Source organism: Mobula birostris, chromosome 6 (assembly GCF_030028105.1).
Source record: "Mobula birostris isolate sMobBir1 chromosome 6, sMobBir1.hap1, whole genome shotgun sequence".
Classification (NCBI taxonomy): domain Eukaryota; kingdom Metazoa; phylum Chordata; class Chondrichthyes; order Myliobatiformes; family Myliobatidae; genus Mobula; species Mobula birostris.
In genome coordinates this window covers 60,352,250-60,378,013 of record NC_092375.1, presented here as the reverse complement: position 1 = coordinate 60,378,013, position 25,764 = coordinate 60,352,250, and the positions used below count along the sequence as shown (strand labels likewise).

The following is a 25,764-nucleotide window of genomic DNA, read 5'->3' as shown; positions in this document are numbered from 1 at the left end:
GAAGGAAGGGAACAGGGGCAGCCTTGAATGGGACTCATCATCCACTCTATAGTGTACTGTGCTTTCTCCATTGCTCAGTGCAGAAAATGCAGTTTTGTGTGTTGGAACTTCTTAGTCAATGTTCCATAAATACCTTTTGGGATTCAAGGGTTGTGTAAGATTCAGAGGTCAGTGGCAAAAGGATGGAGAATTAAAACTACACATGACTGAAAGCTCAGGGTCACACTTAAGAATGGATTTGGGTTTTTGTTTCTTTGGATTGTGAGGATCAGGGTAATGTGACAGGTTGTTCAATAGAGTTAACAGGTACGTGTTTTGTAAAGACACGAGCCGAGAAAATTCTCAGGGGGGTTAAAAAGACCTGTCAATATTTATGTGACTTTCATGCCTGGTCATGATTAAAAGAGGGACTTATGTGGGACCCAAGCTTTTCTTTCCTGTGGTTGAGGTGAGGTGGGGTAACCATGGTGAGTAAAACCTGTAAGCTGTTGAGAGCAATGGAGATGGGATGGTTCCTTATTTGTGGTTAGAGAAATGGTCCCTCAGACCAGGTCTAGTGAACAGCATTTGTTGTTGGTACTTGTAGTGGGGCTGACCATCTGACTGGGGATGTACCTTTTCCAGTTGTTCCTCATGATGGGGATATTAAGATTGAATGGAAAGATTGTGATAGACTTGTCCTCTTTACCTTACTCTGTGGTGCCTTATTTCAGATAGGATTGCATGCGTGAGGGGAGGAATAAAGGCAATACCTACAGATTTTGTTGCTTTCTTTTCAATGAAGGAAGTTTGTTGAATCCTCCTTTAATTCCTTGACCGGTGGGTGGAGCCTCTCTTCCTATCCTTTTACCCATCAAGTTCCATGGAATCCCATTCATGAAGGATTCTATCAATATAAAATTGGAAAGTATTGACTGTTAGATGAACAATGATTAGTGGAGTACGTAGTGGGGGCTTTGAGAAATCTGGAGCTGGGTAAGGGTCCCTGGTTTACTAAGTGACTCAAAACACTCAGCAGCCATGGAGGAAGAAATAGACTCACTGTTTCAGGTCAATACAATATATTTGTTGCAATATGAAGTTGGAGGAAAATTGTCCCTATTTCTTCTGACTCCTAAAGATTCTTCAATCTGGCCCGTTTCACTCTAAACCTTTGCTATTTGTGTACCTGTCTTAAATTTCTTTTAAATGTTGTAGTTTTTCTCTCTGCCTTTTCTTCTGACAAGACATACACATCCACAGCACCACCTGTGTGGGGGAAGACTTGCCCTTCACGTCCCCTTTAAAATTTTTCCTTCTTACCATAAGTACATGCCCTCTAGATTTAAATTCCCATCTTAGTTTTTAAAAAAATTTCTGTGACCTTTATCTATGTTCTTTCTTATTTTATAAACCTCTGTAGGGTCATGCGTCAGCCTTCTATGGTTCTGGGGGAAAAATGTCCTGGTCTATCCAAATTTTTCTTGTAACGCAAGCTCTCCAGTCCCAGTAACCTCATTATGAATCTTTTCTGCACCCTTTCCAACTTAAGGGCATTCTTCCTATCACTTGGAAATCAGAACTGCACACAATACTCCAAGCGTGGTCTCCCCAAAGTCTTGTACATTTGTAACATGAAGTCTCAATTCTTGTATTCCATGGCAAGCATTCCAAATGCCTTCCTCCTCACTCTGTCTACCTGCTGTTGGGCGGAAAGAATTCAAATCTACAAATCAGCAAACTGGAATGAGCCAAGGACAGTGGAAGTAGCTTGACCCACTGTTTGGCTGACCTGGCTAAACTGGTTTGAATTGACCTGGTACGGGGAGAGCAACATTCAGTGGTGTTCATGAGAATGATTCAGGGAATGAAGGGGTTAATTTATGAGGAGCATTTGGCAGCTTTGGGCCTGTACTAACTGGAATTTAGAGGAATGCGGGTGGGGGAGCGGTTGCTGTGGATCTCCTTGAAATCTACGAAATGTTGAAAGGATTAGATAAGGTGGTTGTGTAGAGGATGTTCCCTATGGTGGGGGTATCCAGAACTAGAGGGCACAGCCTCAAAATTGGGGGGGGGCCTTTCAGAACAGAAGTAAGGATGAATTTTTTTTCACCAGAGAGTAGTGAATCTGTGGTTGCTCTGCCACAGACTGTGGTGGAGGCCAATTCCGTAGGTATATTTAAAGTGGAAGTTGATAGTTTCTTGATTGGTCAGGGCATCAAAGGATATGGTGAGAAGGCAGGTTTATGGAGTTGAGTGGGATCTGGGATCAGCCATGATGGAATGGCAGAACAATTCTGCTCCTATGTCTTACGGTTTTATGATCTAACAAAGAAAGTTTATAAGTACCAGAGATTTTGCAGATGATGGAAATCCAGAGTAGCACACACAAAGTACTGGAGGAATGTAGCAGGTCAGGTAGCATCTATGGAGGGGCATAAACAGTCAACGTTTTGGGCCAAGATCTTTTATTGGGTAACAAAGAAAGTTACCTGAGGCACCAATCAGGTGGAAGAGCAATAAAGTAATATTACTCGTAGCCTTGGGCTAGAGGCAGTGAGAAACTGACACAGATCTGCTAAGCTGGAGCCAGCAAAAAAGAAACACAATAAAATCAAAACACAAATGCAGCACAAGCCTGAGTGACCCTGCAATTAATATTCTCTCTCTGATAAGTAAAGGCACCACAATGTAGGCAGGTTGCCAGCTAATGGTGCAAAAGGAGTCACCACCCACTTTATGAGGATAGGAAAAAGCCACATATACATAAGGCTACTTGGTTCCTGTAGCTGGAGTTTATTGAAGATACATTTTTAAACTACTTAAATCCATTCTTGTACAGAGAATGTGGACAGAATAAAATGGAACCAATATAAGATTAGTGTAAACGTTAAGTTGATGGTTGTTCAGGACTCAGTGGGTCAAGTGGCCTGTGCTGTGCTTCATGACTCTGTAACACTGTTAAACTCTGAGCTGATTTGTTGGATGCCTGGCTTGGATTCAGCTGGATTCCCCTTGAGTCCAATCATGCATCTACCAACGTTTCCCTCTGCAGCACTCTGCTCTTGCCATTTAACACTATGGGTGAGATTAAAAAGAAAATTAGGTGCTGCAGAGTCTCCTGAGCTCTGTGAGTTTGGAATGAGCCGGGGGAGGAGGGCTGGTTTGCGTGTGAGCTCTGAGAACATGTTCCCTTTGCATAGGCATCTGCAGCAATTTCAAAGAAGATGCAGGCGTGAATCTACTGCAATACACAGGTAGATATAAGTATGAATATTACTTTGCAGAGACTCTTGTTTAAGGATCACTTTGCAACTTAGCAAGACTTTATTTGACCACATTTAGAGTATTGTGTGCATTTTGAGTTGCATTTGAGAGAGTGAAGAGGAGATTTTCAGGATGTTATGTTAGAGAATGTAAGTTCTGGGGAGAGTTTGGATAGGCTGGGTTTGTTTCCTCTGGAGCGAAGGGGGCTGAAGGTTGAGTAGTGTGTCAGATTGTGAGGATAAATTAGTTTACCGAGGTACAGTGCAGAGCTTGACTTGCATGCCATTCATTACAACAGTGCCTTGATATGGTAGAAGGTGAAACAACACTGCGGAATAAAGTATTACAGTATACAGAGTGCAGTGCAGGTAGAAGTAAAGGGAAAGGTTATTACAAGATAGATTGTGAGATCGGATCCATCTTATCGTAATAAGAACCCATTCAATAACCTTATAATAGCCAGATAGAAGCTGTCCTTGAGCCTGGTGGTACTGTATGTGTTTTCAGGCTTTTGTATCTTCTGCCCAATAGAAGAGAGGAGAAAGAATGTCCAGGATGGGTGGGTCATTCCCCAGACCTTGACGTTCTGAACGTCTTGACTTCAGCACTGTTGATGAACAGGAGAACGTGTAACATTCCCCTTCATGAAGCGGGTGACCAGCTCTTTTGTTTTCCTGGCATTTAAGGGAAGGTTGTTGTCATGTCACCATGTTACTAAACTCACTATCATCTTCCTGTACTCCAACTCACTACGGTGGTACTATCTGCAAACTTGTAGATGGAGTTTGAACAGAATTTGGCCACGCAGTCACGAGTAACAGGGAGCAGAGTAGGGGGATGCAACCTTATTGTCATCAGTGTCAAGAATAATCCTGGAGGGGTTGTTGCTGCCTATCCTTAATGATTGTAGTGTAGTGTTCAGGAAGTCAAGGACCCAGTTACAGAGGGAAGTGTTGAGACCCAGGTTTAGGAGTTTGGAGATGTCTAGTTGGAATTATAGTTTTGAAAGCAGAGATGCGGTCAATAAACAATAGTCTAACATACAACAACACACATCAAAGTTGCTGGTGAACGCAGCAGGCCAAGCAGCATCTGTAGGAAGAGGTGCAGTCGACGTTTCAGGCTGAGACCCTTCGTCAGGACTAACTGAAGGAAGAGTGAGTAAGGGATTTGAAAGTTGGAGGGGGAGGGGGAGATCCAAAATGATAGGAGAAGACAGGAGGGGAAGGGATAGAGCCAAGAGCTGGACAGGTGATAGGCAAAAGGGATACGAGAGGATCATGGGACAGGAGGTCCGGGAAGAAAGACGGCGGGGGGGGGGGAGACCCAGAGGATGGGCAAGAGGTATATTCAGAGGGACAGAGGGAGAAAAAGGAGAGTGAGAGAAAGAATGTGTGCATGAAAATGAGTAACAGATGGGGTACGAGGGGGAGGTGGGGCCTTAGCAGAAGTTAGAGAAGTCGATGTTCATGCCATCAGGTTGGAGGCTACCCAGACGGAATATAAGATGTTGTTCCTCCAACCTGAGTGTGGCTTCATGTTTACAGTAGAGGAGGCCGTGGATAGACATGTCAGAATGGGAATGGGATGTGGAATTAAAATGTGTGGCCACTGGGAGATCCTGCTTTCTCTGGCGGACAGAGCGTAGATGTTCAGCAAAGCGGTGTCCCAGTCTGCGTCGGGTCTCGCCAATATATAAAAGGCCACATCGGGAGCACCGGACACAGTATATCACCCCAGTCGACTCACAGGTGAAGTGTTGCCTCATCTGGAAGGACTGTTTGGGGCCCTGAATGGTGGTAAGGGAGGAAGTGTAAGGGCATGTGTAGCACTTGTTCCGCTTACACGGATAAGTGCCAGGAGGGAGATCAGTGGGGAGGGATGGGGGGGACGAATGGACAAGGGAGTTGTGTAGGGAGCGATCCCTGCGGAATGCAGAGAGAAGGGGGGAGGGAAAGATGTGCTTAGTGGTGGGATCCTGTTGGAGGTGGCGGAAGTTACGGAGAATAATATGTTGGACCAGGAGGCTGGTGGGGTGGTAGGTGAGGACCAGGGGAACCCTATTCCTAGAAGGGTGGCGGGAGTGAGAGCAGATGTGCGTGAAATGGGGGAGATGCATTTAAGAGCAGAGTTGATAGTGGAGGAAGGGAAGCCCCTTTCTTTAAAAAAGGAAGACATCTCCCTCGTCCTAGAATGAAAAGCCTCATCCTGAGAGCAGATGCGGCGGAGACGGAGGAATTGCGAGAAGGGGATGGCGTTTTTGCAAGAGACAGGGTGAGAAGAGGAATAGTCCAGATAGCTGTGAGAGTCAGTAGGCTTATAGTAGACATCAGTGGATAAGCTGTCTCCAGAGAGAGAGACAGAAAGATCTAGAAAGGGGAGGGAGGTGTCAGAAATGGACCAGGTAAACTTGAGGGCAGGGTGAAAGTTGGAGGCAAAGTTAATAAAGTCAATGAGTTCTGCATGCGTGCAGGAAGCAGCGCCAATGCAGTCGTCGATGTAGCGAAGGAAAAATGGGGGACAGATACCAGAATAGGCACGGAACATAGATTGTTCCACAAACCCAACAAAAAAGCAAGCATAGCTAGGACCCATACAGGTGCCCATAGCTACACCTTTAGTTTGGAGGAAGTGGGAGGAGCCAAAGGAGAAATTATTAAGAGTAAGGACTAATTCCGCTAGATGGAGCAGAGTGGTGGTAGAGGGGAACTGATTAGGTCTGGAATCCAAAAAGAAGCGTAGAGCTTTGAGACCTTCCTGATGGGGGATGGAAGTATATAAGGACTGGACATCCATGGTGAAAATAAAGCGGTGGGGGCCAGGGAACTTAAAATCATTGAAAAGTTTAAGAGCGTGAGAAGTGTCACGAACATAGGTCGGAAGGGATTGAACAAGGTGGGATAAAACCGTGTCAAGGTATGCAGAAATGAGTTCGGTGGGGCAGGAGCAAGCGGAGACAATAGGTCGGCCAGGACAGGCAGGTTTGTGGATCTTGGGTAGGAGGTAGAAACGGGAAGTGCGAGGTGTGGGAACTATAAGGTTGGTAGCAGTGGATGGGAGATCCCCTGAGCGGATAAAGTCGGTGATGGTGTGGGAGACAATGGCCTGGTGCTCCTTAGTGGGGTCACGATCGAGGGGTAAATAAGAGGAGGTATCCGCGAGTTGTCGCTGTGCCTAGGCAAGGTAGAGGTCAGTACGCCAGACTACAACAGCACCCCCCTTATCGGCGGGTTTAATAATAAGGTTAGGATTAGTGTGGAGGGAGTGGAGAGTAGAGCGTTCCGAAGGAGTGAGGTTGGAATGGGGACAAGGTGCGGTGAAGTCGAGACGTTGATGTCCCGTCGGCAGTTAGCGATAAAGAGATCCAGAGCAGGCAGAAGACCAGAGCGGGGTGTCCATGAAGAAGAGGAGGGTTGAAGACGGGAGAAGGGGTCATCGGTGATGGTGGAAGAGCCCTTGCCGAAGAAGTAGGCTCGGAGACGGAGGCGGCGGAAGAAAAGTTCCGCATCATGGCGAACACGGAACTTGCTGAGGTGTGGGCGAAGGGGGACAAAGGTGAGGCCCTTACTGAGGACAGAGCGTTCTGCCTCCGACAGTTGAAGGTCGGAGGGGATGGTAAAGACCCGGCACGGATGAGAGCTGGGATCAGAGGAGGGAGGGGCAAGGCTGGGGGTGTCAATGGAGAGGGGAGGGTTGGGGTGAGAGGAAGATGGAGCCTCTGAGGGCCCAGGAGTTGACGGTGGGATCTGAGGAAGACGGGGCTGCGGAGTGGTGGTGGGGAAGGGGAGACGGGAGTCACAACAGCAGCACTTGAAGACCCGGCCTGGAGTTCAAGGCTGGCGTTTAATAGTCTAACATAGGTGACTTTACTGTCCAGATGTCCAGAGATGAGTGTAGGGCCAGGGAGATGGTGTCAGCCATAGATATGTTTCAGCAGTAGGCAAATTGCAGTGGGTTGAGGTTGTCTTGGAGGCTGGAGTTAAATGTGTGTCATGATCAGCCTCCTGAACCACTTCATGCTGGTGGATGCCAGAGCCGCTGGGCGGTCATCATTAAGGCACTTTATGTTGTTTTTCTTGGGTACCAGGATGATGGTAGTCTTAAATTATCCTGGGAACCTCAGATTGAATTGGGGAGAAGCTAACAATGTCTGCAAAACCCCTGCTGGCTGATCTGTACAGGAGCTAACAACACAACTGGAGACACCATCTAGGCTGTTTTCTTTCTGTGAGATCACTCTCCAGCAAGCTGATCTTACCATTCCTTTCTGAACAGGAAACATGACGGTAGTATTTTGGTAACATGCTCTTAACACGGTATATCTTGATCCAACTTCATCATTGTCTGTAACTTCAACCAGGCAAACTTTAAGTGTGTGTTTTTCGGGCTGCAGTTAGCTGGCTTATATTGAACTTTGTGCCACTTATATTGCTTTACTAGCTTTCTCCTTCCTCTGGCACTATAGACTGGCTGCTATCACCATCCTGTCTTCTGCCAGCATTTTCCTTTTATAGCTTGCAGATACTGTATATGGTATTCTCTTGAGCTCCAATCATTCTCAAGGATTTTTAAAGCCAACAGTGTTCTTTTGAATTGTAGTCAGGATTGAAGTGTGGAACATTAAATCATTTGGATTGTTAACACTTCACTGACCTTGGCTCTCTCTGATTTACAATTTCAATTTGTCTGTTGCACTTGAACTGGTAAGTTTATGGCTGTAACGTGGCTTGCAAATTTTCATTGTACTGTATCATTCTAATAGAACTTTAAATGTTGCTTGTGGCTTTTGTCCAATGACCAAACGTGCAGGTACTGGACTGGGATCTATAGATGAATAATTTGTCGTCTTAAGTTCAGAATCCTGTCAAGAGATATATATCTGGTTTGAATAATTATGTTGGTTTGTAAACAGACAACAAAAACTGAAGATGAAGTCCATGAGATTGTGACTCATATAAACCGAAACAGCTGTTTGCTGGAAGAGACCAGGTGACAGTTGTCCAACATCAATCACACCCACATGGCTGAAGGTTAATTTTCACAAGTATTTTGAATGAGAATACTTTCTGCCATTATATTATCCTCAAACCCCAAAATGTTCCAGTTTCTCTGGATCTTGCTGACTCTTGATGGACAAATTGTATCCTGTTTAGTAGTGATCTATCAAGAATCACTATTTTCTGGAAGGAAAATTGTGAATGTCACTCCACTCTTTAAGAAGGGAGGGAAGCAAAAGCCAGGAGATTATAGGCCGGTTAGCCTGACTTAACTGGTTGGTAAGATGCTAGTCAGTTAGTGAGGGTGAGGCTTCAGGGTACTTAGAGGCACATAATAAAATAGGTAGTGTAGTGGTTAGCATAGTTCTATTGCAGAGTCAGTGACCCAGGTTCAATTCTGCCACTCTCGGTAAGGAGTTCATCCATTCTTCCCGTGACCGGATGCTCCGGTTTCTTTCCACCTTCCAAAGACGTACAGATAGGTAGATCAATTGGTCACATGGGTGTTATTGGGCAGCCTGGACTATTTTGGGCTGGAAGGGCCTATAACTATGCTCTATCTCCCAAGTTCCCAGGTATCCCAGGTTGATCTTGGGGTCGCTACTTTTCATGTTGCAAGTTAATGATCTGAATGATAGAATTGATGACGTTGTGGCCAGTTTTGTGGATGTTACAAATTTAGGTGGAAGGACAGGTAGTATTGAGAAAGTAGAGAGTTTACAGAAAGAAATGGACAGATTAGGAGAATGGGCAAAGAAGTGGCAAATGGAATATAGAGAAGGGAAGTGAATGCGTGTTGGTTGAAGGAATAAAGGTGTAGACTATTTTCTAAATGGGGAGCAAATTCTGAAATCAGAGGAGCAAATAGTCTTGAGAGGCCTAGTGTAGGATTTCCTCAAGGTTAACTTGCTGGTTGAGTCAGCAGTAAGGAAGGCAGATGCAATGTTAGCATTGATTTTGAGAGGACTGGAATATAAAAGTGGTGAATCTGGAATTCATTGCCCCAGACTACTGTGGCGGCCAAATCATTGGGTATATTTAAAAAGGAGGTTTCTAGGTTCTTGATTAGTAAGTGGGTCAAAGGAGTTGGGAGAATGTGGATACGAAGGGAAATATCGTCATGAATGAATGGCAGAACAGATTCAATGGGCCAACTGGTCTAATTCTGCTCCTACGTTCTATCTCTGTTTTGCAGTTCTGTTTGCTCTGCAAATAGTTCAGTCTTATCCAGATTTTCCCATGGGAACACAGTCTGATTCAAAAGTACTTTTCTCTTTTCCTGAGAAGCCATTATTCCTTTGTGCTCCTATTGACTTTGAAAATATCTAGCCTGTCCATTCAACGTTTAATTACATGTGACACAAGCTTCAGTTTAAAGAATGCTCTTACAGGTACTTCAGTCACTGCAGCCTTGTCTGCCTGGATATTACATTAGATGATAGTGGGTGAGAGTAGTAGGAAACTACATCATGATTTTGACTCCAATTTAGAGGTTTCTGTGACTTTCCAATTAGAGAATGGGCATGAGTTTTCTCCTTAATCCTATCTGTTTGGGAAGGCAAATTGCTACTATATTTCCTAATGAGAACATTTGGAATGGTGACTACTGAGTCCTCTCTATTTTTAAGTTGCTTGCAACTTTAAAATTAAATTTTTTTTGACTGCTCTCATAGAAAAGATTCTCGGCTACTGTGCTTTTCCTGGTGTCCCCGTCACTGTTACGCTTTTAGCACTTTCATATGCATTTAGGCCTGCTCCTTTCCCTTTTCCCCTGCAACATCTGTACTGGGTGTATTCCCCTTTACCATGCTTTATAAACTCGTTCTCCTTCACTGCTACAGTTGCAGACGACCCATTTGTACAGTAGTTCAACAACTCAGTCAGACTGATAATGGATTTCTGCTTTCTACCTTGCTCTTTTCTGCATGCATTGGTACATCTGCACACACTACCTGTGTAACTGAGATGTTGGTAATCCTAGTGGATTTGGTGCTGTTTAATTTCTGTAAGTAATGGTAACATTGTCCTCTTATCTATATACTGTCATTCAAATAACAGCTTATTTTTTGAAGGTGTCAATGACACTTATGTTGACTCCTAGGCTTATTTTGACCTCCGCTGTTTTCAGTATTTAGCGAGTTTAACCTGCCACGATGACGTTGGCAATTTATGGCGATGTTTTGTGGACAGCTCACAAAACTACTAGCTACTCTACCAAATATACTTCTGGACTACAACCACTGCAGTACGCAACCTGTAATTTTCCTTTGGGAGGTGTGCTTTTGAATTGTCCAAACAATCTGACAGTTTTGCTTTGGGTTGGATTGACAAACGAACCAATGTTTAGCCAATTCAAGTGCTGAGCTAGAGTACAAAGGTTAAGGCGTTAACACAGAGGGTGGAGGTGGAATCGTTCAGTTCACTTCTCCATATCAGCTAAGATTCCCCCCCCCTCACCTGAACCCATTCCTTCTGCCTGACTTTACCTATCTCTCTCTGTGTTCTTGCTGCTACCACCAGGTGGGTGGTGCAGGATTCTTGGGTCCACGTGCTAGGTTTAGGAGTAATTGTGGCCCTGCAATCAACAGGCACCTGGCCTGGCTTCACTCGCCTCTGGGCTGAACAAACATTGCAGCGGCTGCCTGCAGCCATTGGGCTCCTGGACCAGATTCACTCACATCAGCTATGAATTGGTCCTCTGGCTGTGGACTTAATTTAGGGCTCTCTGCAGTTCATGTTCTGTGTATTATTTGTTTACTTTTTAAAAAAATGTCCGCACTATTTCTCTTTTTGCACATTGGATGTTTGTTGGTCTTTGTTGTGTTTCTTTGTTTTGTGGCTGCCCGTAAGAAGACATGTATGCTTTTTTGGTGTAATATAGATTACTTCATACTTGCTAACATTGAAATCAATTTGCTGCAGTTCTGCATATTCAATTTTTCCACTAGTTAGACTTTGTAATTTCTGATCCCTATCCACTGTATTTTTGCAGTATTTTATTTCTTCACTTGTCTGTGCTTTTACTCCTTGCTTTTATGCAGAGACTAAGGTCCTCAGCACTGGTGGTGAGGACCAGGAAGGTAGGGTCAAGAGAGGTGGAAGAACGATTACAGGACTGCTTTGAATCGGCAGACTAGACCATATTCAGGGATTCACTTTTGGGTCTGAATGAATATGCCACAGTTGCCACCAACTTCATGTAGTTCAAAGAAAAAATTATGATTTGTACATACATGTCACCACGTACAACCCCCTGAGATTCCTTTTCCTGCAGGCATACTCAGCAACTCTATAGAACAGTAATTGTAAACAGGATCAATGAAAGAGCAAGAACATAGAACACAAACTGTGCAAACGCAAATATAGATAAATAGTAATAAGTAATGAGAGCATGAAATAACAAGATAAAGATAAAGTGAGATCATTGGTTGTGGGAACACCCAGAAATAGAATGAGTGTAGTTATCCCCTTCTGTTCAAGAGCCTGATGTTTGAGGGGTAGTAAGTGTTCTTGAACCTGGTAGTGCGGATCCTGAGGCATTTGTACCTGATGGCAGCAGTGAGCAAAGAGCATGACCTGAGTGGTGAGGATCTTTGATGATGGATGCTGCTTTTCTACGATAATGTTTCATGTAGATGTACTCAATGGTTGGGAAGGCTTTACCTGTGATGTACTGGGCTGAATCCACTACGTTTTGTAGGATTTTCTGCTCAAAGGCATTGGTGTGTCCACAACAAGCCATAATGCAGTCAGTCAGTACACTTCCCACCACACATCTATAGAAGTTTGTCAAGGTTTTCGATGCCATGCTGAATCTCTGTAGACTCCTGAGGAAGTAGGGGTGCTGTCGTGCTTCCTTTGAAATTCCATTTATATGATGGGTCCAGGACAGGTCCAGTGTGGCTGAGCTTGTGCCTTTTATTTTCCGCCTTCACGAGTGCATTTGCTTTGGGAACTGATGACCTTGTTCTGCTGTTTCACAGCTTTTGTAACAGTTTGCACTTACACGTTGCCTTTAAAATATCTCATAGTGTTTCACAGATGCATTAGCAAGCTAAAATCAAATTCCATAAGAAGGTAATAGGACTGATGACGAAAGCTTTGTGAAAAAGGTAGACTGGGGTGCATTTAAGAGGAGAGAGAAGGTGAGATCCATCTGATGGTGCTGCTACTTATTGCTAGATCACATTTTGCACACTAAAGTGGCCCCCTGTTCCTTCAGGCTATTTGACACTTTGCAAGTCATTGAGTAGGCATCGGGATGAGATGAGCTGTCCCTTACTGATGCCAACTATTGGCAGACACTTGTTCAGCCAGTTCAATACTGTAGGTAGGAAGAGGTTTTGGATGGCTGTGAAGCGCTGCATTATGCAATACTTGAGCCTAGAAATTGGATTATGAAAAAGACAGCACCATTTTAATGCATAATTCATGCACAAAAAGTGTTTGATGTACCTTGTGAACTCATTCCTCCCATTTCTGGCAGAAGGCCTGACCATCAGGGTAATATATCAGCCAGCACTATCAAGATCAGGTCTTGTTCCCTTTTGTGTGTCATACACGTGGTGACAGAACTTGGATCAAACTGTAGTGATCCACCCCCTGACTGTTCACTCATAACAAAGTGGGGAATATGTTAAGTAAAAGGTGGGAACCACAGTGAATTGAAAGGTCGATGTTGGTTATTAATTTTATTTTCAGTCACATTTAATGTTTTTATACTAGTGTTATTCCCTTCAGATGATGAGCAGCATTGATGTGGTTCTCAATGCACCAATCTAGAGATTGCTTTCAAACATCTGTGCCACAGATGCCTCAGTCTGTTGTGAGTGGCTTTGGTAATCACTGTGTGCAGGCCATATTGCTTAAAACAAGGCCATTCAACCCTGTGATCTCATCATTCTTTTTCTTTCTCCTCACTTTTCTACTCAGCCCTACCTCCATTCCAGTGTTTTCCTTCACCTCCAATGGCAACCTATGAGGCTGCCATGGAGAGATCTCTTTAACATCATTGACCCATTCCCTGGCAGGTAACACCAGAACGAGATGGTAGCTTAGAGTCTGGGCAGCAGCACGTGTCTGAATATGTGCAAGTTGGCTTCTGACTCAAGTAGGTGAAACTGAACAGTTTCTTAAAGCAAGGGTGACCCAATGTAGTGATTTTTAGTTTGGCAATGCCCAATTTGGCAATGGGAAAAATACATTTATTGTGGCAAGTTGGTGAAATCCAGTTTCTCGGCTTTAGTCTGATCTTCTGGTATTTTGAAACTAGATAGAAAATAAATGACCCTGCTGTGTTTTGGAAATGAAGCTGTTCATTTCTATATAAGGTATTCATTACCATCTTTCTAAAAACTAATCTTGCATGCAAGGCCTCCATGTAACTGTTTTGCTGTCAGTGCCTTGTTCTTCTTTACAGTTTGCTGAGGTGAGGAAGCACCAGTGCATGAGCACTTAGAGTGTATGGAAATAATTGCACTCACCATTTTTGCTGGCATCATGAGATTCCCATTCATGAGCTATGCAGCTGATTTAAGCTGGACCTGTGGACAGAGAGACTTGAGCAGTTTCAGTGCTTTCCTGATGAAGGGTTCTGGCCCCAAACATTGACTGTTTATTTCACTCCATGGATGCTACCTGACTTGCTGAGTTCCTCCAACATTTTGTGTGTGTTGCTCAAGATCTGCAAAATCTCTTGTGTTTATGAGTGGTTTCAGGTGTTCTTCTTAACCAGTCCTGCACGAACAAGCCACTCCAAGGGAATGTAGCTGACACTAGTGCCTGTCATTGTGGAAATGAGAGCAGACTGATGTTGCTTTCTGAGTACACTACATGGTGGACTTCCCGGGGATCAGAAGGTGACACGTTGGACTGCTGTTTGTAAGCCATGCCTTCAAACAGCATAACGGGAATAGAATATTCTAAGGTACTAGGCCACTGATGGGGTTCACTTGTAAATGGCAGCTTTCTGAACAATGACAGTTTTCTCACTGTCACTGCCAATAGAATGAAAAGTGTTACAATATCTCCATGATTTTAATAATGTCATCTGCTGTCTATGAGGGCTCAGCTATGGTGTAAGGAAATTGCACAGACTTTGCTTTCTATCGCCATGGCGTATGGTACACATTTGTGTTAGGGAATGAGTCAGTATGGGAAGAGAAAAAACTTAGCAATTTCTCCTAGTGTGGGGGAAGGTTCCGGAATTGCTGCTCCACACTCGTCGTGCTATTTAAAAAAAATATTATTCTTAAAAAGAACAGCTGGTATGACTTACCAGAGTCATCTTCACTCTGTTTTTTCCTGGCTGTTACATGAATACATACCGAATGTGGCTTTATTTATTGAAACACCAAATCACATAGGAATTGCAGGGCAGGTAAACAATTGGGTGCAAAAGGCTACAATAAGATAGATTTTCATTTCAAAAGTTCACCTGAGGTGGTGACAAGAAGTGAGTGAGTGAGGTAGATCAGCTGGTTGAATGGTATCACAATAACAACCTTGCACTCAATGATGGATGAGAAATTGACTTCCAAATTATTCTGAACATAAAAGATAGAAGCAGAAATAGGATATTCAGTCCCTGATATCTGTCTTGCCGTTCACTTAGATTATGCATAATACCTCCACACAAAATGGTCCATCTTCAATCACAAGTATATCTTTCCATGTTCATGGAAACCAGCCCTGTATGCACATTTATTGAGCAAAAACATATGCTGGAGTAATTTGGCCAGTCTGTGGAAACTAGTTAAGATTTCAGGCCAATGACCTTCCCTCAAAACTGAGAGCAGGGTGAAGAATGGATGAGGCTTCAAAAGTGAGGTGCAAGACAAAAGACTGTATGGAGATTGTTTAATATATTCTTGGTAAGGTCTCACCAGGGGTCCTATACATTTTCAGTAAAATACCTTTTCTTCTGTACTCAAATCCTCTGGCAATAAAACTGAACATACCATTTGTCTTCCTAATTACTTGCTATATCTGCATATTAACTTTCAATGATTCATGTACATGTGTATTTTAAATTAGTGATGCTTCATATCAGAGGATTGTTAACTAATAAAAGTGCTGCTGCTTTATAGGTACAAGCCCTGGCTAATTAATTTGAGCTTTTTGAAAGGCTGTTTATTAGTTTTTACTTATTAACTAACTTTGGCTGTGATTAGGTAAGGTATCACAGCATAGTTTCATGTTGATGGGGGAATAAGTTTAATAGTGTTCTCCTTTTGAAGCTGACATATCTTCTTTGTAGGAAATTCAAGGTAGACAGTAAAACTTCCTACCTTGTCTACTATGGTTGAATAGAGTTTAAGTAAAAGAAATGGGCATTTTGAGGTGAGAGTGGAAGAAAACATAAATCAAAACATCAGTAATTCATTGGAATTGGAAGTCATTTGTTGGTATTATTAAATGTGGCACATATATATATATGCAGATACACTCTAGTGGTGCCAATGGGATTTTAAAAGTAATTATAATGCATTCTACCTCGTTACACACCAGAGATTCCATTGTTTTCAGTCAAAGGACTGATACCATTTGAATCTAACAAAGTTTTATTTTTAAAGGAGCAGTCTGCTAAAGTGTAGCTGGTTCTTCATCAGTAGTGTCAGGCTGTCACTGTGTTCTTCTCCCCAGATGTGTGCCACCTGTTGCCAATGCCCTGAAATGTGCCTAGCATGTTTGATGTGGTATCACTGATAAATACACAACCATTGCTTTTCACTGAAATAATGCTCCAGTCTGCAAAATGGGATTGGGAATAATTTATTATGAAGATTGTTTTTAAAAAAGGCCAATATCTTCCTCCATCAGAAACTAGTGTTTTAGGGAAATACAGCATAGTTTTTATCAGTTTTTAACTGATTTTTTTCCCCAAGGATGAAAGATTTCAACTGCAAGATTTGATCAGAAATGTTGTGATTTGTCCTTGGAGAAAAAGAGATTAAGGGGAGATTTGAATCTGGATACAAGACGATGGTGATCTTAATAAAGAAAAGCTGTGTTTCATTAGCTAATGGAACAAAAATTAGGTAATTGTAATTTACAGTTTTGGGCAAGAGATACAGGCGGAATGTGAGGAAGAACCTTTAAAGGAACTGGTTGTAATCAAGCGGAAATTGATTAGGCACATGAGAGATGTAAACTTATAAGATAAAGAAAAATGGATTTGAGGGAATGAGACTAATTGGACTGCTTTCCAGGGAGTTGCCGTAGACTAGGTGGTCCAAAGAGCCTCCTCCTGAGTTGTCATCACCCTCTCCAAAATATCCACTACAGTTCATTTACCATTTCATTAACGGGGGGAATTCCATCCTGTTCAACAGAAACATACATAAACGAAAAATAAATCAACCTTGAGTACAGCAGAAGATCTCAAGTTCAAATATGCATCAAAACATATTTTGAATTTGCACTTAAATACTGTAAATCATGTTCTCAATCAAGCACTTCTATGTGTTACCAATTTGGATTTGAGGCATTTTTGCTTGTGCTTTAGGAGGCCCAGAAAAGGCCCATGTAATACTGCTGGGTAGAATGGTGCAAGGGGTATGTAGGAGGTTGAAGTCTGAGAGAATAAGTGTAAAGTTGTAAAGGTGAGTAACTGCAGGCTGAGAGAGCATGTCAATGCTGATAATATAACCATGTACAGCACCAAAGAGCAATGTGAAAAGCTATTTGTTTTATGCTAATAGTGGTTCAGGAAAGGGCATTGCTACATATGAGACCATAGACAAAGCTGAATCATCTGACCTGCATTAGTTTATTACTGGTTTTATGCACTGTCTTATTGATAATTTACCTGCTTGTGGGCCACCTTGGTATGAAAAAACAATTTTAAGTGATCCTTTTGGGTTTACGACTGGCTTAGGTCAGTTTACCAATTCCGAAAGAAAACCTAATCCAGGAATATCAAATTACATTAAATGAGCGACCGTTTGAGAATTATTTATGTATTTGTTTACATATGCACAACAAAAAAAAATTTAGTACACAGCAGTGCACACTTTAAGACTGATTACCATAGTCAAAAGTTTATCTTTGCTTTCGATCCTGCTTAGTGTTAAAGGAATTTGGACGAGGAATCTTTAATTTCCAGCATTTCACAGAATTAGTGAAATTTGGAGCTTAACAAAACATTTGAATGAATAAATCACTTATAAAAATTGTTGAGATGCAAATTAACATCTGTGTATGGATGACGCATGATGAGAGCCATTATGCTTCAGGCACATTTGTATGTGGACTGATAATGGTCTCCGTATGTTAGTACTTTGTGACAAAATGAAGTTTTAATAAATACAGGTGGATTTTTGAACTGAACCAGACGTGAAATAAATTAAATGAGATTTTTCTTTGCTTTTCTCTGTCACAGGTAATTTTGTACCAGGGAGGTCAGGTAATCAGTGGGGCCAGCCACTTTAATTCCCGTGTGGGATTTGTCATCACCATGCCCAGCCTGAGTGCCTCCATCTTCATTAATAACAGTCAATTATCAGACACGGGGACATACCAGTGTTTGGTGAACAATCCACCCGACCGAGGAGAAAGGAACATAGGTGTCCTTGGACTGTCTGTTCTAGGTATTAATTATCCTTCTGCTATTTTCTATCATTCTGACCATGTTTGCCATGTGTTTGCTAACATTTTGCCTCCTTGCTTAAGTGCCATGTCTTCCAGTTCCCTTGAAACTTATTGTATCACAGTATGATTTGCCTTGATGTCAATTGATCTGCCCTATTACACAATTGTTTAATATTCCAAAGAGTATAGGCTACCCTGACCCTTTAACTGCAAAACTAATGTTCGGATTGACATTGTATAGATGGCTTGAAATTACATTTTCTAGTTTGGCCTTTAAGAGCTACAAGTCAATCTTAGCCTGCCATTTTCAATCCTATTTTCAGTTTGGATCAATCTACCAAATCGTGTTCAAATTCCGTCAAGATGCACTGGTTATAAATTTCACTCTGTGATTTATATATAATGTAACATTTACCTAGATGTTCTTGAACTCACATCTTATGTTTTGCAATCTAAGCACTGTCATATTTCAGAAAACAAATCAAAACTATACTTTATGTAACATGATGACTCCTGCGCCTCTGAAAAATGAGAGATGACAAGGAATGAATTGTAGTGTAGATGTTAAGATTAACTAGCCTGAACTTGGCTTTCATCCACTATCCTGTCTTGAATTGGAGGGATAGTGGCTGGGTAGCAAATAGAATTGGATAGCAAGACCTGTGTCAAATTTCTGCTTTGAGATAGATATCCCTGTACCTGCTTGAGTCGCTGCTGGACAACTTGCTCCATCTGCTATGTTTAAATACTGATGAGGAAAGAGACAGAAGTTTCTTTGCTGGCCGGTTCTCAAGATTACTGCCTGTGAAATAGGGCAATAACCTTGTGGTAATGACCATCATGGCTATAATTTATATAAATGGAACCAGAAAGCTTAATAAAGACCTTGTCTCCAAGGCTTTTCCACCTCTTTATCATCTTCCATTATTTACTTGGGTGCAGCTGTACTTCCATCTCTGGCACTGCCATTTCTATCTCAACCATGTGTACTGTATCAAATAATTGCCATTGCAGAGATCTGTGGTGATGAATTAAAGTCCTTCCCTCAGAGTCAAATGCATCAAGATTGCGTATTGTTTGCATTGCTTGGTTATTTTAAGTAGCTTGCGTTAAAATGGTGACAACTATATTTTCTCTAAATATCAAAATACAAAATGGGAAATCATCAAATGCCTATTGGTCAGGAATTAGGAAAAAATACAGTGATACTCAAGTTCAAAGCTGTTAATTTGCACCTAGTTACAGACATGGGTTTGAACACTTTTGATAAATGGGGCTGCTTGAAGTTTTTCCCTATTGATAAGAGACTGGCAACACAGTTAAAAAAATATTTTTTCAAATAAGATATTGATTTGCTTTGATGTGGACAAGAACATAATATGGTTAGAAAATGCTTTCAAATGGATAATGTTTCTGCATTTCAAAGAACAGGATATTTCTGTAACTCTGATCTTTTCAGAGTCTTCAATTTTTATTCATTATGTCTGTAAAACAAAGGGGTTACTTGTGTCTAGAGAAAGATTTAGTTCCATTATGTAAAGTATTATTAATATTCCCTTGTAAAACTTGCAATATTAGGCAAAATGCGTCTGGGAATAATTCTGAAACTGCCAAATTTGATCATCTGAATCCCTCAATTCCCCATTTATTGTATTTCTCCTATTGAGTTTGACTTGTGGGCCGCAGTGTTAGAGAGCTAGTTGGTCGTTGTATGGGATATCCTTCCCTAACTTCAGTAAGTGTGCAGCTCTTTTGGAGACTCTACACCTGTGCAGTGGAATGCAGATATTCAAAGAACTCTGGAGCTGAGATATAGGTATATCTGACCCCCTGCTGCACTACAGGACCTACTTTTGTGTGCAGGGTTATCCTGTGGCTTAGTGAGATGACGGCCTGATACATTGCTTTAAGACATCTACTTCAGGCACATTTAGAGCATTCCTATTCATTCATGGTGTTGGCGTGTGGCCAAGTGGTTAAGGCATTCATCTAGTGATCTGAAGGTCACTAGTTCGAGCCTCGGCTGAGGCAGCGTGTTGTGTCCTTGAGAAAGGCACTTAACCATACATTACTCTGCGACGGCACCAGTGCCAAGCTGTATGGGTCCTAATGCCCTTCCCTTGGACAACATCGGTGGCGTGGAGAGGGGAGACTTGCAGCATGGGCAACTACCCGCCTTCCATACAACCTTGCCCAGGCCTGCGCCCTGGAAACCTTCCAAGGCACAAATCCATGGTCTCACGAGACTAACGGATGCCTATTATTCATTCATCCACCTTCATTAGAAAGTTATGTGGGGTGTTTGGTTCACTTCATTTTGTTTAATATTGATGTTTTCAGTTAAGTTATGATAGATAGATTTTGCTTTAAGTGAAATTAAAATTTAATCATGAATATTAAAAATTTTCCATTATTTTGAAATGCCTGAATGTTCAGCTATCATGAATTATCAGAACATTATTATGGTTTAGGGGCAGATCGTAGGTTGACACCATCTGGGCTTAGTTGTTCCAGATGGATCCTGTCTAGATGAAGGTCTTGAGACAAAATGTTGACTATCCATTTCTTTATAGAGATGCTGCCTGACTCATTGAGTTTCTCCAGCCCTTTGTGTTTTGAAAGTTGTGTGTACTGGTTTTAGCAATGGATGAAGAGCTAGAAATAAATATCATCCTGAGGTGAGGGTGCACCTTGGGAACAATGAACATAACATTGAGATTCATTAGATTTGAAAGGAAAAAGGTATAAGTAGCTCTAAGACCTGTGAATAAATTACAATCAAGAATACCAAAAATGAGGGAAAGTAATTCAACACTGTATTTGGTTCAAAACAAAATCAGAGTGCAACTCTAAAAACTAAAGGCTTCACTTTTGGCAATATGATGGATGTTTTCCCTGGACTAACCAAAATTGCTGACTTTGACTTCTGTCTACAAACTCTGAACATTGGTCATGAACACCATCCCAGTTAGGCATCATCTTAGACTACAACCGATTGCCTACTACACTGCCAGCTTTGATACAGAGCTCAGCGTATGTCTATTGTTTCATGAAGACAACCTATTTCCAGCCCCATAGTATGCAGCTCTTTGTTTCTGCCATGAATAATCTGCTACTGGAACCATCACCCATGTTTTTATTTTCATGACCAAGCTTCCTTTGGTGCCCTGGCTATTTTAAATTGTCATCAAAATCTCAGCTGTCCAAGTGCCTTTTCTGTTTACACACTCCATCTGTGCTTGTTGCCCCATCCCACTGTTGCTTCAATTCTTAAAATTTTAATCCTGGTGTTCAAATCCCCTTATTTTTGCATGCTTGGTATCAGTATCAACCAGACATTCCTCCAAGAATTTACCCTCTTGCTAGGGTCTTGTGCAAACACAATTCTCATTGAGCCACCAGAATTTTGTTGTTTGGGCATCAAATTGTCAAGATTCAGATTAATTTATTTATCACATGTACATCGACACATACGGTAAAATGTGTTGTTTGCATCACACAAACACCACAACCAAAGGACGTGCTGGGGGTAGCCCACAATCTCCTGTTTCTGCGCAAGCTGTCATGCCATTCACAACGACACTGGCCCTTGATGTGTCTCAACAATTGGCAGCATGGATAACCTAACAGGAGCTTGCAGATCACCAAAGCGCCAACAGATGGCAGTAGACATCATTACCATGTTACCAACCCTCCAGTCCTTGCCTGTCCAACAACCATTATCCCATTCTTACTTGCTGCACCTGGGTTTTTTCAAAAATTTAGAAAAAAAAGATCAAGTCAGTATTTCTGCACTAGTGAATTAAACATCAGCACCAATGGATTTCTGCTGCTGTTTTTCTTTCCTTGCATATTTAGGATAATAATTGAAAGGATTTTGAGCTGTGTCTGCTGCATGCCATTAATTTGACATTCAAACGAGAATGTTTTTTTCCTACATAAAATAGCTTTGTTGAGAAATAGAACAAATGAAAAGATAGATGATCTTGATAATTCTTATTGAAGATTTTAATTTGTGTACAAAGCAGCAGAGGGTGCTGTTGTAACATTTTCCAATGTTTTTGAGTAACATGTCATAGTCCAGCCCCGTAATTTTGCAAAAAGTAATTCACAATACAATTTCAAGAATTGGGATGAGTGCACAGAAGCCTTATTGTCACTTCAATTCAACCATTACGGAATTGAGAACAAGGGGACCAAGTCTTAAAATTATAGTTTGGCCATTTAAGAGCAAACTTAGGAAGCAGGCTCAAACACAAACAAGAGAAAACCTGCTGGAAGTCCGAGTAACATGCACAAAATGCTGGAGGAACTCAGCAGGCCAGGCAGCATCTATGGACAAAAGAATAGTCGGCGTTTCGGGCCGAGACCCTTCAGCAGTCCTTTTGAAGGGTCTCAGCCTGAAACATCAACTGTACTCTTCTCCATAGATACTGCCTAGCCTGCTGAGTTCCTCCAGCATTTTGTGTGTGTTAAGCAGGTTCAAACAAGTGGTTACAGAAATGTTCCTCTTCTAGTGCCCTTTCTTTATCTAAAGGTCAATGGCATTATGATACTACTGGCTTTAGTTAGTGTTTACATGAAGATATTAAGAAGTGTGAAGCAAGTGAGTACGTCAGTCATGATTGAACTGAAGAGCAGAGCATGCACAATGAGCCGAATAGCCAGCTCCTGTTTCTAATGTTTCCATCCTCCATTAAACTTATATTTACACTAATACCAGTTTGCTCATAGTTGCACCTATCACGAAACCAAGTGGCCAAGTGGTTAAGGCGTTCATCTAGTGATTTGAAGGTCGCTAGTTCGAGCCTTGGCTGAGGCAGCGTGTGTCCTTGAGCGAGGCACTTAACCACATATTGCTCTGCGACGACACTGCTACCAAGCTGTATGGGTCCTAATGCCCTTCCCTTGGTCAACATCGGTGGTGTAGAGAGGAGGGACTTGCAGCATGGGCAACTGCCAGTCTTCCATACAACCTTGCCCAGGCCTGCGTCCTGGAAACCTTCCAAGGCGCAAATCCATGGTCTTGCAAGACTAACGGATGCCTATATTTATTTAAAATACTCCCCAGAAAGGACAATTGAAAATGTGTTGCTGTGACTTCTCTACATTTAAACCTTAAGGTGCCACTTGTATGGTCATGAATTTTCTTGAAGAGAAATCATTTCTTTACAGGCCTCCAACTTCTAAACCTTATTGGCACACAGGTGACAATGATTGACAAAATAGACATGAAAATATATTCCTTCCCTCTCAGTTTGAGATAAAGCATCAGTTGGATCTGTCAGAATACTTTCAGACAATGTTGCTTTATAGTGGATAAATTACCCAGCACCTCAGGACTTAAGGAAATAAATTCTAGGAGATTGTTGTGTGGTTGATAAAGGAGTAAAGGGAAAAGTGGTTTTTCTTGTGTAACTCGATTGATAGTGGAAAAAGCAGCTGTACTTGTCAGTGAAATGAAGACAGCATCAGCACCAGAAACGCAGATAAATCTCCGACAAATCCGTTGCTGCCACTGCACTGAAATTCTCTGTAATGAAGAAATCTTCATGATTGAGACATGATGGATTGAAATTAGCCAAGTAAGATTGTTGATATAAGGACATTATCACAGTATCACGGATTCCATTTCTACATCTTCCTTTTTAAAATTCCCTTTCTTGTGGTACATTTTTAAAAGGTCCATCATTGAGCAAGGAAACTCCTGTAAAATTGATTTTTATGATTTTTTTCCCTATTGCCTGTTGCTAAAAGGCACACAGCAAGAAGGACACTGACCCTGCTTCACCTTCCTCTGTCTTCTTGCTCTGTACTACAGCTTTTGATAACAATCATTGTGGAAAAGCAGCTATTGATTACTTCAAGCTTTGGATCATTCTAGATGTTTCAAAACCCCAGAGTTTCAGTGAATTCCCTGCTAGGAAAGGGTACAACAATATCTTTTACAGTCATGTTAAATACTATTTCATTATGGAATCAAGGTATTATTTATTTAAGAATTGTTCATTTTCACCTCCGTTGTATCTGGGAATGGGTGTGAGGGGTGTGGTGATATCATGTGTCACATGTCAGAACGTGATTGGACAGAGCTATGAGCATGCGCAGAAATGACAGAATGATCGAGAAGCTTGTATGTTAGACGTGGTTGCTGTTTGCTGTTAAATAAAAGTTCTAGTTCTTCCAGAATATGTGTCTTTATGAGTAACCCACGGTACGTATAAAGAACACAACATGATGTCACAAATAGGTCTGGAAGAATAATTTGTTTCACTAACACAGGAGAAACAAAGATAATCGGAAAAAAAAAAGCACGGACCTTTTCGTTGTTTGCTAACAGCTTTAAGAATGGAAGTCTTGCAATCTCTGAAAACATTTCAGCTGACTGGGAACGTAGCTGAAAACTGGAAAGAATTCAAACAGTGTTTTGAAATTTATTTATTGGTGATCAGAGTAGAAAGTAAAATGGAAAAAACAAAAGCAGCAATTCTACTCCACATGATTGGGGATAATGCAATTGAGATATATAACAATTTTACTTTTGAGAATGGAGATAATTTGAACCTAAAAGCGATAATCGACAAGTTTAACGCATTTTGTATACCGAAGTGCAATGTATGTATGAACGGTACAAATTCTTTACATGCAAGCAGAAAGCTGGTCAAATGATTGATCAATTTGTCATGGAATTGAGAAATCTCAGTAAAACATGCGAGTTTGCAGAGCTTACAGACTCCCTCATTGAAGACAGAATTGTTTGCAGCATTCTGGATAATGGTCTGAAACAAAGACTGTTAGAACAAGATTAGAATTTGGAGAAAGCTGTGGCACTCTGCAAAGCTTCGGAGACTGTGATGTTGCAGGCTAAAGAGCTTTATTTTATCAAGAATGGCAGCGTAGACGCTGTAAAGCACGAACATATTAGAAAAAATAGTGAAGTGACAATGAAACCGACAGTGAACAAGACGTCATCTGAAAGAAAAAAACTTTGTGATCGCTGTAGGTGGCAGCACTGACCTAAAATGTGTCCAGCGTATCAGAAAGTGTGCAACAACTGTGGTAAGATTAATCATTTTTCATGCTTTTGCAGAAGTAGCAAGGAAATGAAACAAGTAAATGCAGTGCTTGAAAATGAATGTGAGGAGTTTTGCATAGATGTGCTTTGTGAAAACAAAGTAAGAATGACTGGACTATGCCATTGCAAGTGAACCAAGACATTATTCTGTTTAAATTAGATACTAGAGCACAAGTAAATGTTCTTGCAGAATCTGAGTTTAATGCATTAAAGCCAAGACCAAAGTTACATCAGACAAATATAAAAGTGACTGGGTATTCAGGTGCAGACATTCCAGTTAAAGGAACATGTGTGGCAAAAGTAACACATGAATATTGAGCACACGCTTTCATTTGTGGTAGTGCCAAAAAATGTACAGTCAATACTGGGTCTATCTGCCTGTGAGAAACTGAATTTGGTGAAGTTAGTCCTGGACAGTGACACAGAGTCAGAATACAGTGACTTGATGAAAGAGGGAGAGAGAACAGAATTTGATTCTATTGCGGCAAAAGTAGAAGAAGTCATAAAGAAAAATCCCTTCATTACCAGCATCTGACAAAGCATTGCCACCAAAACCAAACCTGCTGGTACAGTACAATACTGATCTGAAGCCAAAGAGTGACAGGAATCAGGATCCAATTGAAGAAGTGAAAGCGCAAGTGAAGGAATTGAGAAGTTTTATTGAAATGATGAAGTCTCAGCATAAAAAAGAGATTACACAGTTAACGAATGAATTGCAATTTCTTCTCAAAGACCTTAAGAAAGAGCCAACTTCAGTTTCCATTAACTGATGCAGACCAGACAAAACAAGGAAATAACAACGAAACACAAGAACTGTGTGAACCACTTAGAAGGTCTACTTGTGTTTGTAAACCC

At 41.6% G+C, this 25,764-nt stretch overlaps 1 protein-coding gene across 1 annotated transcript in view; it reads left to right on the top strand.

The window, feature by feature from the left end:
* Positions 1-25,764, top strand: part of igsf11 (immunoglobulin superfamily member 11) — a 235,085-nt gene that overhangs the window by 164,811 nt on the left and 44,510 nt on the right. The window contains exon 3 of the mRNA XM_072262291.1: positions 17,626-17,833. Within this exon, the coding sequence (XP_072118392.1) occupies positions 17,626-17,833 (208 nt within the window). The remainder of the gene's footprint in view (positions 1-17,625; positions 17,834-25,764) is intronic.